Source organism: Cynocephalus volans, chromosome 11 (assembly GCF_027409185.1).
Source record: "Cynocephalus volans isolate mCynVol1 chromosome 11, mCynVol1.pri, whole genome shotgun sequence".
In the NCBI taxonomy this organism is placed as follows: domain Eukaryota; kingdom Metazoa; phylum Chordata; class Mammalia; order Dermoptera; family Cynocephalidae; genus Cynocephalus; species Cynocephalus volans.
The window spans coordinates 28599423-28617669 of NC_084470.1; the positions used below are offsets into that span (position 1 = coordinate 28599423).

General features: G+C 42.3%; 1 protein-coding gene across 5 annotated transcripts in view; it reads right to left on the reverse strand.

The window, feature by feature from the left end:
• Positions 1 to 3972: 3972 nt before the first annotated feature.
• Positions 3973 to 18247, reverse strand: part of METTL6 (methyltransferase 6, tRNA N3-cytidine) — a 30569-nt gene continuing 16294 nt past the window's right edge. For 2 of the 5 annotated variants that reach the window (XM_063114406.1, XM_063114409.1), the window contains exons 6-8: positions 17257 to 17449; positions 16789 to 16810; positions 10286 to 10590 (exon numbers count right to left, since the gene is read on the reverse strand). In XM_063114406.1, coding sequence (XP_062970476.1) covers positions 17268 to 17449 — 182 coding nt within the window. In that variant the 3' untranslated portion in view covers positions 10286 to 10590; positions 16789 to 16810; positions 17257 to 17267. Of the gene's footprint in view, positions 4036 to 10285; positions 10591 to 16788; positions 16811 to 17133; positions 17450 to 18247 lie in introns of those variants that run through there. The other 3 variants (XR_010024883.1, XM_063114407.1, XM_063114408.1) reach the window with 3 other exon arrangements.

Here is an 18247-nt window from a genome sequence, read left to right on the forward strand (position 1 = left end):
GCCCAGGCAGCCTGGTTCCAGATTCTCCAACATAGCCCTGAGCATAGGAGGGGTGTATGATCAATGCTTGCTTGACTTAGGAATTACTACATGTAGTAAAAGGAAAGAAGAGGGTCTATATAATACCTTCCAATTTTTGAAAGCTTTGAGCCATAAGCCCCTTTGGTGGGCAGGTGAAGACTTCCATAGTATAGGAGTCTTTCCCAGAATAATATTTTTAAGTGCATAAAACACATAGGATTACAAAGGAAATAATCACACTGAAATGCACTTATCAAAATGCCACTCAAATTGTGACATAGCAATATATACATCCACACACATTAGAATGGGCTCTGTGAAAGTGTGCATTCTCTGTCATTAGACAGTGACAGGAATGGGCTGAGCTGCCCAAACAGCTGGATAACTTCAGGATAGTCATCCCTGGCTGGCTCCAGAAACTCGAATGACAAGCCTCCCTTCCACCTTCATTAACTTTCTAAACACAGGTTTAATTGTGTTTCTGACCAGTTCTAAACCTTTCAGAGCCCTCCCGCCATTGTCCCCAATAGGAAGCCTAGGATGCCCAGAATGACATTCAAGGCCCTTGTGACCTGAACCCAATAATTTACCATACTAACCTCTGACCAGTGCCTTCCACGTTCCCTATGCTCCAGCCACAGTAAATTCCCTGCTTGTCTGCATGTGACACACACTTTGGGGCTCGCTGGCTCCTCCGCCTGGAGCAAATGAGCACATCCGTGGCAGAGTTCCTTTTCCTCAGCTGAAACACCTTCATGAAGTCTTCTCCGATAGGCCCTCTCCCAGGTAGAATTAATCACTGTCCTCTGAACACCCATAACTCTTCATATATGCCTCTACTATAGCATAATTAACACATTATATTATAGTTATTACGAACATATATTAGGGCCTACTACATGACAATATCTTATTAATCTTAAACAGGACTGGGAAGCATACCTAGTTCAGGACAAGAATTCAGCAAATGTTTAAAATTGATTTGGGGGTTGGGGTAGGTAATTCATTTGACACAAGTTTGAGATGACCTGCATGGAGCATCTCAGTAGTCCCACTAAGGCCTCAAAGTGTCTGGTAACAAAGCTTCAAGGAACCAACCAAAGTAGAACATCTGTGTTTATCTTAAAATTTCATGTAAAACCTGCTGTCTCTCCAATAATACATGAATGTTATCAAAATGTTACTGGCTTTGCCCAAATTTTTAAGTAAAATGGATATGCCTAAAAAATCTGTCCTCTTTCTTCTCTGACTTTTTATACTCTGGCCTGCCAATAACCCCATGGGTACAGGCACACAGATTGAGATGTGGGACTGGAGGGCTTCTGTTCCTGACTCTGGAGGTGAGGGCAACATTTGGTTGACATCAACTCGAAGTCCCAGGAGAACCCTCCTCCCACCTCCCCCAGACAGCCAATGCTAAATCCACAGCCTCTGGCAAGACTCTGCCTCCCTGGAAACATTCAGAGGAGTAATTATTCCAAAACCTATCCATTTTCTAATCTTTCTCCAAAGTCTTTTGGGGATGACTCATTCTGTGAAATAAAACAGCTTGCTGGGCTTTTCCATAATGTCCCTTTGAGTTTATCATTGTTTTCATGATTCTTTTGTTGTTGTTGAGACCTTATCATCCCTGACATGTGACTTCCTTCTTGTCCTTACAGGGCACACCTTTCTCTTCTTTGACAAGGAGGGCCTGAGTTCTTCCCTTCTGTTTGAGTTTGATCTACCTCTTTAAATTTTAACTGTGGTAGATTGGAAAGAGCATGGGTTTCTGAGTTAAGCAGAGCTAGTTCCAGGCCTACCTCCAGTCCCAGCTCTGCTATTAACTGGCTGCATCATACTCTACAAGCAGTGTGACCTCTCCCAGTCACAACATCCTCATTGATAAAAACGGGACCAATCATATTCACTTTCTAGGATGTCATGAGAACTAAACGAGGTTAGGTACGTAGAATCTGGCAGAGTAAATACTCCATAAATGTGAATTTTTGTTTCCTTCTTTCTACAAGAGAGTATCTAATTTTGTGGTCTACAAACTTGGGTTGGTGCTGGTACCTGATGAAGAGCCAGTCACAATGAAACTTACAGATGGCCATTCCCCTTCAGATGGTAGGGGCTGTGCCTTTTGCTTCAGTATCTCCAGCTTCTACCCATCAGGAAGAACGGATTGTGGTGCACACACATAGTAGGGATTCAATTAATACCTACTGAATGAAAATACATTTTACACACAGTAAATACATTTCTCTAGAATAGTAAAGGATATGAGGTGAATAACTAAGTTATGTCAAAGTAATCAAAAAACTTGTAATATATGAAACTTATCTCCAAAAATCTATCTGATCCCTACTCTTCTGACACTATGTAATAACAGGTGGCACTAAAAGTCCACAATAGTGGGGGAGACATGGCAGAGGCCTTGAGGAATTCAGGCATCCCATAGTGCAGGAGCAGGTGGGCTGAGCACATCACTTGCTTGCAGGACTTCATTATTAGGGCAATCAGGAGCTAGCAGGGAAGGAGTGAAGAGCAGTCGCCCTGTAATTACTATTGTTTCAGCGTAAATATATGTTTTTTTTCTGGCAAATAATTGCTGTCTTTGTTTCTGGATTGCAGCGATAGGTTCTGACTGTGGACACGTCTTTGAGGAATGACTTGGATGATTAAGCAGTCTTGCACCAGCAGATGGTTTGCTATGGCTCACGGTCTCTGGCCTCAGCAGCAGCCAGGCTCCTACTTCCACGGTTGCCCCATCACAATCCATTCTCCCCACCACAGCCATGGCCTTTCCAAACCATGAATCAGATTTTATGAACCTCCCTGACTAAAACTTCCTGTTCCAACGGCCATTAGAATAAAAAGTCAAACTTTCAGTGCCTACCCAGCCCCTGTGTGATCTAGCCCTTCCCTACCTCTGCAACGCCTCTGTTCCCTGTGCTCCAGCCACACTGGCTCTTGCTGGCTCCCCAGTCACATCACGCCCATTCCCACCACATGGCCTTTGCACTTGCCATTCCCTCTGTCTGGAAAGCACCTCCTGCTCTTCTCCACCAGGCTGGCTCTCCCTCCTCACTAGGGGCTCCAGGCATTTCCCTGACTTTCTGAGCTACAGGAGCTCTCTCCCCTCCTCTTCTCTGCACTCCTATTTCCCCACATCACTTACAACTACCTAAAATCAACTTATTCCCTTGTTTGTTTTGGCTGTTTTTGTTTTCCCTTCCTCTGATGAAATATAGGGCTCATGGGATCTACATCTCTCTGGTTCACTACTCTATCCCTAGCACGAAGTGGCCATAATTGGTGCTCAATATCATGTTAAATGAATAAATAAAATCTGTACCACTGAGAATCATCAAGCTCACGTGGCAGTCTCTGCCAACTTCTCACCATTCTTTGCTAGAAAAGGGGTGTGACGTTGTTGTTGCAAGGTGGGGGAGGGGCTCGCAGGCTGCAAGTCACTCTCCCGGGAGCATGACCTCTGACAGACAGTGAGTCCACACGTTTGTTCCCAGAATCTTTAGAGATCCTTGAAACCTCTCAGTTACCCTGAAGAGCTGGCAACCCTAGAAGTGGCTGATGACCTCGTAGTCCCAGAATCCTGTTACAAGGCCCAGAAAATGAGTGTTTGGTAATTGACATGAACATCAATTTGGATTCCTATTCTGCTCAGTCTCTTGGTTAAGAGGAATGGTGGTGTTCAGGAAGATGGTCAGGAATGGTTCAGTAGCAATGAAAATTGACTTGGAATATCTAAACAAAATGGGAATTCACCAGACAGATATCAGGGGCTCCTAGTTCCAGGAGAGGTTGACATGATTAGGCCAAAGAAGTAAGGAAACGCCGAGCAGCGCAAGTGTGCAGGGCAGGAAACCCACCCCTTTGCTTCCCGGGCACGTCCAGCGGCTGTACCTCCTCTCTTCCATTCCTTTCAGGGTTGAGAAAGTGCAAACTTGTCTGAAGCAGGATGTCCACAGATTAAGAAAGAAGCACAGTTTCCCCTGCCAGCTCTGCCTGCTAAAAAATGAGGAGGTGACCATAAGATCATCTGCCCCCAAAGATGTGATCGAGTCTAGACCTTGACAGGACCACTAGGGGAAAAGCAGCCCTGGCAAGGCTGGGTTAGTCTTGACTTGGAAGTGAAGGAGGTGTCACAAATGCACACTTCTCCAGGGACCAGCTGGTCAATGATGATGCCTGTGCCAAAGCGGAGATCATGCCCACCTAAGGCATCCAATCCTGGACACTTTTGCTGTGATAATGTTTTGCTTCTTTAATGTACTGACAGAATGTGTTCACTGGTGGATTTCTTAACTTTGAATCAACCTGTCGTGGCGTGCTGCAGCTGGCTATTACTAGCTTATGAGAGGCAGTTGTCAAATTGTCAGGAATCTTTCAAGATGATTGAGGTCATGTTAGTAGCTTTAAATTGCACATGATGGGAATATTTACACCACAGGAACTGGCAAGTGCTACTATCAAGACCATTTTTTTTTTTTTTTTCTCAGAGAGCTAGTTGTTAAACCAGCACATTACCACCTGTATTCCTGGAATAAACTGTGTTTGGTCTTGTATTATTTTTTATCATTACTGAATTATTATTTTTAATCATAAACAGGATTGGTTTGTAGTTTTTGTTTGTTTGTTTAACTTTGGGGAAACATTCTTTGTCAGCTTTATTTCTTAAAGCTTTCCATATTTTGCTGTGGCCTAGTTTAAATGTCTGGTTCTCAGTCACCTGAGAGTATTCTAAAATGTAAATACCCAGGCCATGGACTTGATTAACAATCAGAATCTCTGGGAGTGGAACCCAAATACCAGTATTTTTTTAAAACTCCACAGACAATTACAATGTACAGCCAAGGCTGAGAACCACTGACCTAGCCCTGTGCTTCTCAAGCATTGTGCACATAAAGCATCATTTATATGTGCACATAAAGCATCTAGGGATCTTGTTAATATGCAGAGTCTAATTTAGTAGCTCTGGGGTGGGGCCCAAGATTCTGCATTTCCAACAAGCTCCCAGTGATGCCAATGCTGCTGGCCCAGGGACTACACTTTGAACAGCAAGGATTTGAATAACACTGTAATTATCTGCACTTCAAAGTTTACATAAAATTCAGCTATGCAGCTATCTCATCCGGATACTTTTTTTTCCAACACCAAATCTCATTACCTTTCAATCTCGTCTATAGAAATGGGTCTATTTAAATTTTCTAATTTTTCCTATGTCAATTTTGATATTTTGCATTTTGCAAGAAATCTGTTTTTTCTAGGTGTTCAAATTTGCTGTCATAGAGTGACATTTAACAATCTCTTATTATTCTTTTAGATTCTCCTGTATCTGTAATTATTAAGAATTCAAAGTTTTAAAAATATTAAGCCAACGATACCAAACATCTGTGTGCTGACTGGTCTTTGGGCTTCCAATCTGAGATACTACCAAAGACCCTTATATTTGTCTACTAAGGATGTAATAACAAAATATCACAGACTAAGTGGCTTAAACAGAAATTTTCTTTTTTCAGGGCTGGCCTGTGGCTCACTTGGGAGAGCATGGTGCTGACAACCAAGTAAAGGGTTAAGATCCCCTTACCAGTCATCTTTTTTTTTTTTTTTAAAGAGCTTTTTTTTCTTTTCTTTTCTTTCTTTCTTTTTTTGGTGTCTGGCCAGTATAGGGATTGAACCCTCAACCTTGCTTGGTGTTATCAGCCCCACAGTCTAACCAACTAAGCTAACCGATATGGTGAGAAGTTTATTTTCTCACAATCATGGAGGTTGGAAAGTTCAAGATTAAGGCTCTGGCAGGGTTCAGTTTCTGGAGAGGGCTTTCCTCCAGGCTTGCAGAGGGCTGTCTTCCTGCTGTGCCCTCACATGGTCTTTCCTCTGAGTGTGCATGTGGGGAGAGTGAGAAAGCTCTGGTGTTTCTTCCTCTTCTTATGAGGACACTAATCCTATCAGACCAGGACCCCACCCTTATGACCTCATTGAACCTTAATTACCTCTTTAAAGGCCTTATTTCCAAATACAGCCATGCTGGGGGTTAGGGGTTCAACATATGAATTTGGGGAGAACACAAAAAGTCCATAACACCTCCCAATTATTCCAATAATTCCTCCTACTTTTGCGTTGTTGCTGACTCTAGAAGATTCAGTTAAAATAATCCCAGAAACAGTTTCAGAGCTGGACTATGCTTAACAACTATGTGATTCAATCCCATTATTTTGCACATGGGAAAACTGAGGCCCAGAGAGGGGCATGACTTACCCAGGTATAGTGGAAAGATTAAGATTAGAATCCAAGATATCCAGGTACCCAATCAGGGGCAGAAGATATGTCACCCTTACATCTTTAGCATAACTCCTACAATTCAACTACTCAAGCACAGCCACTGAATGTGAACAATGTATAAGGCATGATGTTTATCCAGTACTCAAGGTCTTCTAGATTCAGATCACTTTTGTGACGTTCACAGCTTTTCTTTATGACCCCAGGGGAAAAGTGATGTTATTAAGAAATCAATGACTGTAGGAAGCCACTAGAGCCCCACTGGGCTGGAGGAGAAAGAAGGAGAGAATGGTTTTTGCCCAGAGCCCATGAGCATGCACTTATAAAAAATGCATTGTAGTGCTGTTGCTGCCGCCACCACCATTAGAACCACTGCCTCTCCCATTGAGCAGGAAGCCAAGAGCCCACCTGTTCATGCTAAAGAAACTGTCCCCAGAGCTGCTGGAGCCTTCGGCTACCCATGCGCCCCCCCCACCCCCCCGGCTGCCCTGCCCCAGTACCCGACCATTGCAAAGCCCACAATTACCTACCATAGCTGCCGCTAATGTCACAAACAGAAAATAAGTGGCTTCTCCCTTCCTCCTGCCTTCCAACCAGGCTTCCACTAGGAGAACCTAACTGACAAGGAACCCAGTGTCAAGGAAGTTTGGGAAATGCAACTCCCATGTTTCTAGCCCCTAAGATATAGAAGAGAATGAGGAAAGACAGGAATGGGGCTGAGTAGCCATGGACAATATCTGGGTATAGTTACTAGGGGAACTGGAGAGGTGAGAATGTAGTACCTGAAAGTCAGGTTTTGGAATTCAGACATGTCCCATCAAGAATAATCAGCATGGGCTGGCCAGTTAGCTCACTTGGTTAGAGTGTGGTGTTACAACACCAAGATCAAGGGTTTGGTTACCTGTATCGGCCAGCCACCAAAAAAAAGAGAGAGAGAGAAAGAATAATCAGCAGTGCTGGGGTATCACAAATTCCATCTGGAACTGGTCTTCCCAACAAAACTACCTAGCCCAGAGGTGATTCTCCTCTCCTGGCCTGGGAGGAACAGCTGAAAGGAGCTGCACCCCCCACAGGAGCTCTCTAGGTGCTGAAAGTCTTCTGGTAAAGCAGAGCCAGCTTAGAAACCAGAGGCTCCCCTTCCATTCCCAGGTCAGGAGCCACACAAGGATATTTCAAACATTAGTGGAAAAGTAGAATTAAAACAGAATAAGAACCTTTCCATGAACTTTATAAGTACCCTTGTCTTAGCTAGGGCTGCCATAACAAAATACCACAGACTGTGTGGCTTAAACAGAAATTTGTCTTCTCACAGTTCCAGAGGCTGGAAGTTCAAAATCAAGGCAGATTTGGTTTCTCCTGAGCCCTCTCTCCTTGACTTTCACACAGTCACCTTCTGGCTATGTCCTCACACAGCCTTTTCTCTGTGCACATGCATTGCTGGTGTCTCTCCCTCTTTTATAAGAACACCAGCCCTCACAGGATTAGGGCTCCACCCTTATGACCTCATTTAACCTTAATTACCTCTTCAAAGGCCCCATCTCCAGTTACAATCACACGGGGGTTAGGACTTCAACTTATGAATTTTGGGGGATGTCTGAAGGTGGAACAAGGGCAGAGTGTCCACCAAACAGGAAAGGGATCTCAAGATCAAATAACAAAATAGGCCATTCCATGTAGTAAGGCAAAGAATTTTATCACCAGATAATAGGCTGGGCAGACAACAACCTAAAGGCATATCCCAAGCTTCTCTGCACCATCTCCTGGCCAAGCTCAGATTTATATAAGCACTTCATAAATAAGCTTAACATAACTAGCTCCAAATGCAGATGCAGGTGGCCAGGCTGGCTTAATGCCATACTGGTACTTAATCATTCCTCCTTTACAGTCAGCAGGATGTTCCTATCTACCGATCCAACTACCTTACCCCTAGTTACTGTATAACTTTATGGGTAAAACTCTCACAAAAGCATAACAAGTGTAAGGGCTCAAAATGGAATCAGTTATGCTCACAGTCCCACAGGGGGATACAGTTCAGTCCGTAACAAGATATTGCAACTTTGAGAGTAGACAGAGACCTGGCTTTTAAGCCCTGGTCAGGAATACACTGTCACCCTCCATCCTCCTACCCCTAGTTAAAACTTACATTGATTTGTCCTTCCATTTGTTTATACAACAAACACTTATTGAGTTCCAATTATGCCAGGCACTGTGCTAGTCCCAGCAAGGTGGGTGTTGACATTAGGCAGGTGATGACTACGCAGTGTGACAGAGGCATGCTGACAGTGCTTAGGGCACAGAAGAGGGGCTTCCAGCCCAGACTGTTGGTGGAACACACTGTAGGCAAAGATACCAGGAAGGGTTTCTGAGAAGAGGTGACACTGGAACCCAGCCCTGAAATACGAGATGGAATTAACCAGTCAAGGAGAGGATTTGTTTAAACAGCCTCCAAAGATTCCTATTTGTTGAGACTGTACAGGAGGGGAACTAAGAGTTTATGTAAAACTTTTCTAATTTAAGTGTGGGCCACACAGCAGGAGTATTGGAATCACTTGGGAACTTCTTAGATAGAAACTAGAATCAAGATCCTCAAGGTATGTGTAAACAAAACCAGAACTGACTGAGTTCAAATTCATTGTTTTACAGCTAGAGAAACCAAGGCCCAGAGAGAGAAAGTGGTCCTTCCAAGATAACACTGCATTTAGAGCAAAGAAAGTATCAACTCTAAATCCACTGCCTCCCACCCCCTGCAAACAGCGCTTCTTCTGTGGACTGACACATTTGCCAGATCACCTATTACTTTTACATCATATTATGATGCTGATCTTTCTACACAACAAGCATGAAGGCTAGGCCTAGAGGACACGTTAGTAGCTCTCACTCATCGGGTAAGAGCTTGGAGGCCCCAACAATTGACTTCTGTCAACACTGTTCTGCCTCCCATTTGGGACAGTTTTGAATGCTTTGTGGCAGGCTTCCTCCTCGTCTCTGTTTTCCTGGGAGTTCAGTATTCTACCTGCCCTTGTTGACACAGTGGCTGATGCTGCCCAGAAGATGCTGATTTCATCCTAGAGCCTGGAACCCAGTGACAACCAAAGGCTGCACCTGTGCTCCATCTTCCATATTAATTGCGTGTGTGCACTTGTGTGTTTCTTTTATTTTGTTGGTTTATTTCTCTACATGGTAGACACTGCTAATTATCTGCATCAGAGAATATCAAACCTTAAACTTGGTCCAAGGTATTTTGAGATTCTTACACCCCTAGACACCTCACAGAGGCACACATAAAGACTTCCTAAAGGAAGTTTCCTTTAACATAGGCTTCAACTCAATTCCACACATAATTTTTCAGAAACAGTGTCCAGCACACAAAGTTAACTCATAGAGTCCAAGAACAGCAATTAGCAAGAAAAAAACCAAATAATAAAAACAGATCTGCAAAGAATTCAGATATCGGACAAGTAGGCTAAATTTTTTTAAAGGGCAAACTTGATATCTTCAAGGAACAGGGAACTGTAAAAAGCAATGTAATCTGCTTGGAAAAGAATTAAGTAGAACTTCTAGGAAAAAATGCAATAACAAAAATATATACATATATACATATCTACATACAAGGGTACTTCAAAAAGTTCATGGAAAAATAAAACTAAAACGTAATATGAATCTTTCCATGAACTTTTTGAAGTACCTTTGTAAATACATACTAACTTAAATGGATAGGTTAAACAGCAAAAGAAATACAATCAAAGAGAGAAGTAGAGAATTGGAAGATAGGTCTGTAATTCTAAGAGACAAAAAGATAGGAAATACAGATGGTCCCTGACTTACTATGGTTCGACTTAGGATTTTTTGACTTTATGATGGGTTTATCAGGACTCAACCCCATCATAAGTCGAGGCATATCTGTACAGAGGAATAGATAAAAGACATAGAAAACATATTTTTAATAATCTAATGTATATTTTATCAGAGACCCAGAATGCAGATACGTCCTTCTAAGAAAACACAGCAATTCAAGTAAAAAAAATAAGTCACAAGCGATTGGGGTAGGGCGATCCTGAAGATGGAGTGGCTGCGAGGTGACTTTGCAGTGCTGACCATGAGCAAGGGCTGCTGAGAAGAAACAGGGGTGGCCCACCTGCTCGGGCTGCTGGGGGGCCCTTTCTCCTTGGAATCAGAGATTCTGAACCAAAGCATTGAGTTCCACCACCAGTCTCATCCTTGGCTACAGTGTTTCTCCTCCAGATGTCTTTTTATTTCTTTTTCATCTCTTTCCAATAGGTCCTTCTGTGTGAGACAATAAAAAAAATCCAGTGTTTATTTTGGATTTCACACACATGGCAGGCACAGTTTCTAGGCAAAAATATATAATTCAGTGATGAAGAACGAGTTTTGTGTTTTCTGGCACTGCTGATGCTAGGGACATCTGGGACAGGGGACAAATCCCTCTGGAGTATGAGCAGCAGGCCCACTGCCTACGGTTGTGTGGTTTGTGCACTGCACAAAGGTATAGGCTAAGAGGACAGGGGCCTCAAATCCAGCCATGGCTCTGCCTGCCAGGAGGTGTGCCCTGGCTAGGGCCTAACAGAGGGTGCCTTCTACCAAAGGAACTGCACCAAGCTACAGGGCTGCACATGCCCAGCGCAGGCCCTTTCTTTATTTTGAAAAACAAGTATTAATGGTGTTCCACCAAACTGTCCACTGGACAAGAGATGAATCCACTCTCAGGTACTTCACAAAGGAAGGCCAAGGTTATGTAATGGGGTGTGTATTGTTGAGCTCATAGGCTGGACAGCAGCCAGGTTCACCCTGCACTGTGGGTTTCCTGCCATGCGGGACTGCCATGCTAAAGCTGGGACAGTCCCCCTCGACAAACCCAGAGGGTTGGTCACATTAATCTTGGAGCTCCCTCCAGTTGGGCAACATTTGACTGTCACTACATGAAGGACTGAAGTTCCTGGTGTTCCCCTTCCCTTCCTCCGTGGTTCCCTTGTGTCGTGCTGACCCTATGTTGAAAGGGCACAGCCACATCACAGTGGGAGGAAGTCTCCTAGAGCAAAGTGCGTACTGAAATAAACATTATGACCATTTCAGATTGGCTCCTTCTTGTGTGTTGTAAGTTTTTTCCCCATGTATCATCTCTCATTCCCTTCATAATATTTATTATTAAATATAATCAACATTATACTTACATACAGTTTTATATTCCTGCTTATGTATCTATCATGAGCATTTTTTTATTTTTTAATGATTACACAATACTCTTTTGTACTATAATTTATATAACCAATCTCCTGTTTTTAAACATTTGAGCTGTTGCCACCTTTTCCCTGTTCTAAATAACACTGTGATGAAAATCTGTATATAAACACATCTGACTGTTTCCTTAAATGGATTCCAAAACATCCTAGATCAAAGATTAAATTTAGATTTAAGAAGTTTCATACACGATACCTACTTGCGTTCTAGACCTGTGCTGTCCAATATGGTAGCCATTAGCCACATGTGACAAATAAATACAACAGAAAAATTAATTTCTCTATTGCACTAGTCACTAGCCTCGATCCCCTATAGCCGTGTGTGGCTAATGGCTGCCATACTGGACCGTGCAGATACAGACATTTCCATCAGTGCAGGAAGTTCTAGTGGATGGTGCTATTTCAGAAAACCAAACTTTTCAAATCTCCATAAGCAGTCTCTCTTTCACCAGCATTTAGTATTATCATTTTTTAAACTTTCTTAGTTTGACAGGCAAAAAAATGAGTCTCAATTTCATTTATACTTATTTCTAGTTGGAATTGACCATTTTGCTCATTTTGTCAGTAGCTGCATTTCCTTCAGGAATTGTCTCATTGTGCCAGTCTTGGAATTTTTCTTATAGTTCTAGAAGTGCTTGGCAAGATACTCTAAGGAACTCTGTGTCATGTTCTTACTCCCAGCGCCATGCACCAGACCAGAGCATATGATGCCTCTACTGTGCAAATAGGGAAATATTCTTTCCAAATGATGGTGACGGTTGTCACTCTCAAGTTTTCCATGGCTTTTCTTCCTTTTTTCTTCCCTTGGTGGTCTGAGTGTTTGTGTTTGGTTTCCTAGCTGTCTTATTCTGGCTTATTGAAGGTATGGCTGGGGCTGTTTCCCCACCTCCCAGCATGTGCCCATACTGTCCTGTCTCCCAGCCCTGTGCTCCAACCATGGTGACTGACCTCAGAGTGCCCTGTACCCAGCTGGTACCTATTTAACACTATTTAATGAAATGCCACACATTTGAGAAGGGTAGAAAGAAAATTGAAAAAACATCTAATTTTATTTTTAATGGAACATTTGGTTTCAGTAGTAGAACTTATTTAAGGTCATATGAAATATTTGCTCCCCAACAGAAAACATGGTCCTGAAAAACACCGTTAGTTTACTTGGTTTATTTCACAATTTTCCCTCCCTTTGTTGACAATTTTGAATAGGGAATCGAGGTCCATCAAAGTTAACTATGAATAGTGTGCAAGGCAGACAAGCATCCATGCTTTGGCCATAATCCCAAGCAACAGGAAAGACAAATCCACAGAACCATTTAGGAATAAGGGAGGTACAAACGGATATTTTATTTATCCACAGGAAAAAAAATTTTAGAATCCTTGATTGGGTCCAGCATATATTTATGCTCCTTGGTGTGCCTGGGGGCCTTGCAGACATCTTAGGAGCCCATCACAGGCATTGCCTAAAAATGTTGCCCAAATTTAGTTGAAAGCAAATGGCCTTCAGTGGGTAAAGTAGACTGAATGTTGGGTAAAAGCACCCTTGTTTTCTTATCCCCACAGTGAGTCCAAAACAGATCCTATGAGATAAAGTAGACCTAGAAAACACATTCATTGCAAGTGTTTTCCTTCCCCAATATGTACAGTCTACACAACTAATTAAGACCGGAGTTAGACCGCCAATAGGAAGATTTAGCCCCCCGCGCCACCTTGTGGTGGCACATCCAAATCTCAGGCCCGTGCAAGGACTCCAAGACTAAAAATGACTGAGCCTTCTTGAAAAGGAGTTGGCTTGTGAGCTGTTCCACCATTTGGGTGTAATAATCATGGGAGACATTATTTTCTTCGGGAATACAAAATAATAGAACTAACTAGCACTTGACTGGTTCTTTATAGAAAGCAAAGCACTGGCACACGAATTATCTCATTTAATCCTGGCAGCAACCCCATCAGGTACTAGGTCCTAGGATCTCAGTCCTAGACATGTGGACTCTAAGGTTCAGAGAAGTTGGTGACATATTGGGCAAGTCCTGGCCTGAACCCATATGTTCATACTCCAAATCCTACAATATAATTTTATTAGTAACTATTGTATAGAGTGTATATTCATATATATCAAAAACAGTAGTAATATGGTACTGTATAGTATAGTACATAACATACTATAGAGTATTATACATGTAATACTATATACTACTATAGTACTTATACTATTTTCCTATAGTACTGTTAACCAGTACTCACTACTTTTCAGGGAACTGTTTCCTATGTGTGAAGACAAGGCAATATTGGGTGACTCTTTGTAGTCTATGTGAGTCTACAAATGCTGTTATGATCAGAATTTTGCTACGAAACTCTTTTCTGGTCCTTGGCACTCAAACTGTGGGAGAACCTGCTCTTCTGCTGTCTTAACTTGGGGTGCACTATTAGAAGTGTGCCCAGGGAGAACAGACTCAAGGACAACAAGGCAGTGGGACTAAAGTCAAGCTTTTAATATGCTTGGCCTTTTAAAAACAATTCTTTTGAGTTTCTTAAGCCAATCCGCAAGCTGATAGCTAAAACATTGATGGACTAGGACACCTCATCTATTTAACAAGAAGTATATTTTACAATCAGTATATCTTAAAGATATCTGAGAGGTTACTCGCTCAGTGTCAGAAGTAGCCACGTCATTAAGCCAGCTTTAAATATTCCAATGGAAAACTTTTTTTTTTTTGGCCGCTGGCCAGTACAGGAATCCAAACTCTTGACCTTGGAGTTAGCAGCAGCACCGTGGTTCTAACCAACTGAGCCAACCAGCCAGCCCTGCAGTGAAAACTGTTGCAGACTGGCTTTACGGGGTAGGAATTTGGGGCTGTAATTGCTCCTGTGGGTGGAGACAACTCCAAGTTGTGTTTGGAGGAAACCATTGGCCCTGTTCACAGGTGTCCCTTCAGCCAACTACTGGCAAAGGTCATCAGCCTGTCCTGCTTTCTCTGGAGTCATTCTTACATGTCTCTTGGGCAGATGGTCTGCCCTGCATCAGCAACCTTGAATGGCTGCACTTCTCGGGGAGGATAACCTAGACTTCCTGGTTCTTTGGTCCACATTAAACCCTCAACTGAGAACACTATTGATGGAGGATTGCCAGAAGGACCAATAGTCCATCGATCTTCCTGGGGTTCTAAAACTCACCTGTAGTCCCCCACCTTTCAGTCCTCCCCACCTACAGGTAAAGTATTTGACTCGTCCTTTGGGATTCTATCTACATCATGTAGTATCATCAGAAAGGCTTTGACACTTGTATTTATTATTGGTGAAGTCATTAAAAGTGTTGTTTGCTGTATTAGTGTTCTCTTTATGAGAATTGGAAGGAAAGATTCCTCAGAACTCAAAATTAGGGGTAGCTACCTCAGTTTTATCTTATGGAGTCTGGACTTGATCTTGTTTCCCTCTTTATGCTGACAACTAGGAAGCCAAATTTGTAATTTACCTTTAAGTGTATAAGACCTCCTGTAATGCAGTTTATGTGCTAACCTTATTCCTAGCCTCAACTTTTTTTTCCTTTATCCCAATTTTCTTACTTAAAATATTGTAATTTTTATATTTTGTAAGTTATCCTTAAACCCTTTAGGGAAATTTTTAAACAAAATAGAAGAAAAAATCTACTCTACAATGTTTGAAGTCAGAATAGTGGTTACCCTTGGGGCAATAGTGACTGGAAGGGGGAGACATGCAGGGCTTTGGGGTGCTGGTCATACCGTTTCTTTTTGGACACTTATTACACAGGTATGTTCACTTTGTGATGTCAGTGAGCTAAATATGACTTGTGCACCTTTCTGTGTACATTAAACTTCAATAAAATGTTACAAAAAACGAAGACTGAAGGAAACGATCCCTATATGTATTGAGGGTCTATTATGTGCCACGTATCACTTCCTTTCATCCTCAGAATCCTCAGGTCAGTACGGTTATCTCCATTATACAAATGAGGAATCTGAGGTCCAAACAGGTTAAGGGACAAGGCCAGAATTCCAAATAACTTCTGATAACAAAAGCTTATCTTACACCACCACACTGCTCCCCACTTTTCTACTTTAAATACCCTGTCTTTGTCCAGCACAGCCACTAAAGTCCAAGCAACATTGGTAAGACCTAGCAGAGACACAGGTGAAGGGGCTTCTGGGGAGAGGACATTGGGCACTGTCCTGGGGCTGAAGCTGGCTGTGGGATTCATTCGGTAGAGGGGGCTTAGAGGAAAGAGCCCTGGACAGCGAGTGAGGAACCTGGAGCTGCTCCTGGCTCTCCTCTAACAAACTACTCCAGGGCAGGGCTTGACTCTTCTCTGTAAGAAGGCCTGTGAGTTGCCCTACAGGCCTATCTTCTTCACAACTTGATTTCAGAAAAAAACACTGCAAGGAAAAACTCTGTACTAATTATTCTTCATCAGTTTTGCTCTTACCTGGAAGAGCCATCTTCCAGCCTCCAGAGGAAGAGGAGCATATACAAAACAACAGACTAGCAAGAGATAGGGGTTCCTCTTGCTCCTGCCCCCACATCAGCCCCTCCCAAGCTGAGGACAGACAGCAGAGCTAGGATACCCAGCAAGCATGCTGTATGAGCCCCACTGCATGTCCCTCTTCTCTCCAGCAGCCAGGAGGACTTATTCTGGTTGTACAACTGCTATGACTATTATCCAGCCCCTTCCCACTAGGACCCCTCCTCTCCAGAGGTGGTTGGGGTTAAAGAGCTCTAGCTTGCTGCTTGTGTTGTCCAGTCATGTTCTCAAAACAATGTGCTCATCAACAGCTTTCTATAGAAAGGGAAAGGCTTACAGTAGGATCAACTTTTGTGAACAGACCAAAAGAACTCTGATTTTATGTCATAAAGTAAAAGTCATTATATAGCAATGTCTGGGAAACAGGTCAGCAGACCAGTTTAGGGATTTCCCCATATTCCACCACCACACCAGCTATGTGATCTTGGCTTCCTCATTTCCCAACAGGGAGCTGGGACAGTTTATTTTAATGCCCCTCTCAGCTCTGAAATTCTGACTCTAAACTAGACATCAGCTGTATCCCTGGAGAAACTGCATTGGACAGGAGGGGTTGGGGGTGGTGGCCTTCCCCTCCCTCTCCCAGGGCAAACAGTGCAGTTGGGAACTGGTGCAACTGACAGGTTCTTAAGAATCAGGAAGGCAGCCATGGTGGGTTAAGCAGAGACACAGCAAAAGTGGTATGTGCGGAACACTGACCTTGAAGAGGTACACAAATGACCTAAAGGGGAGAAAAATGGGCAAATATGAGATACTGGAAAAGAAGATAACAATCCTTAAGGCTAAAAACACATATGAATGTGTTATTTTAGTCTATTTGGCCTCATTTTTCCATAGGGTTGTCTTGACACACTGCCTGAGGCACACTTACAGAGTCACGTGAGTAATGACAAGGATCTCTTCAAGTGCTACAGGGTCCTTATGCTTCCCTTTGTGGAATTTTACAGTTCAACAACATGGCTAAGTTATGTTATACCATAAAACTTTACTTCTTAGGCCTTGCGGTTTTATTTACGTTCTATGATACACATGCACACACACACACACTTGCTACTTTTTATTACAAAAATTATATATGCTTACTTAAGAAAATTAAGATATAAAAATATACAAAGTAAAAAGAGTGATTTTAAACTCTCCTCTCCAAGGGGAAGCACAAACGCCAACCTCATGAACGGTCATGACTTGGGACCCAGGCCCAGGGCCACAAGAGTGGGGTTCTTTGGAGGCTTCCGGAATTTGCTCTGAAGGAAAACTCTCGGCACACACAGGCCTTCTTTTTTATTCACCGTCTCTCGAAATACATACTCATTCACCACTTCTTCATAACCTGTGTCCAGAAAGAGCTGAGCCAGAAACTCTAGAAAACAAACAGATCAAGAAGGCTCAAAGTCTTGATAACATCACATTTGCTTTGCAGAAGGAGGAGGGGTAGAAGACTAATTTCTTTTTCTTTTTTTTTTTTTTTTTTGGTAATGAAAACCTCAATGCTAAAATTTAAATAACGTTGTGTTTTAGAAACAAAAATACCCCTACTTCTCATCTTACACCCAAACAGAAACTTCCAAGTAAATAATTTAATCAGAAAGAGTTGAAGGACAGCCTGGATTGTGCAGGTCTGCATGTGTTGCTTGTTTACATGAAGCATCTCATTTATCCTAACACAAAGGAGGAAAATATGCGATCAGAGTGGGGGGGGAAACACCTGATGGGGATATACACCCAGGGAAATTTAACCCAAATACATCATTATTAAATAAAACACATAGAACAAATGGCTATGTAGCAAAAATACTAAAAGCATTACTCCAAAAAATGTGCTCTGAAGCACTTTGCAGGTATTATTGCGTCTTCTCAATTATTTCCAATTGGCTTAATCAGATTTTATGCATCAGATATTAAACCATCTCAATTTTCACCTGACAATTTTATGATTTTGCAGTTTTAATGGTTATCACTCATTTTTAGTTTCATTTTAGTAGCTAAAAGAATATTTTATTTCAAGAAACATGAGGTCAAGGGTTCAGATGCCCATACCAGCCAGCCACCGGAAAAAAAAAAAAAAAAAAAAAGAAAGAAAGAAAAATGTTTGTGAAAACAGCTTAAGAAGGTAATTATCTCATGGTCCAGATTACTAGGTAGACTTAAAATTAATGTT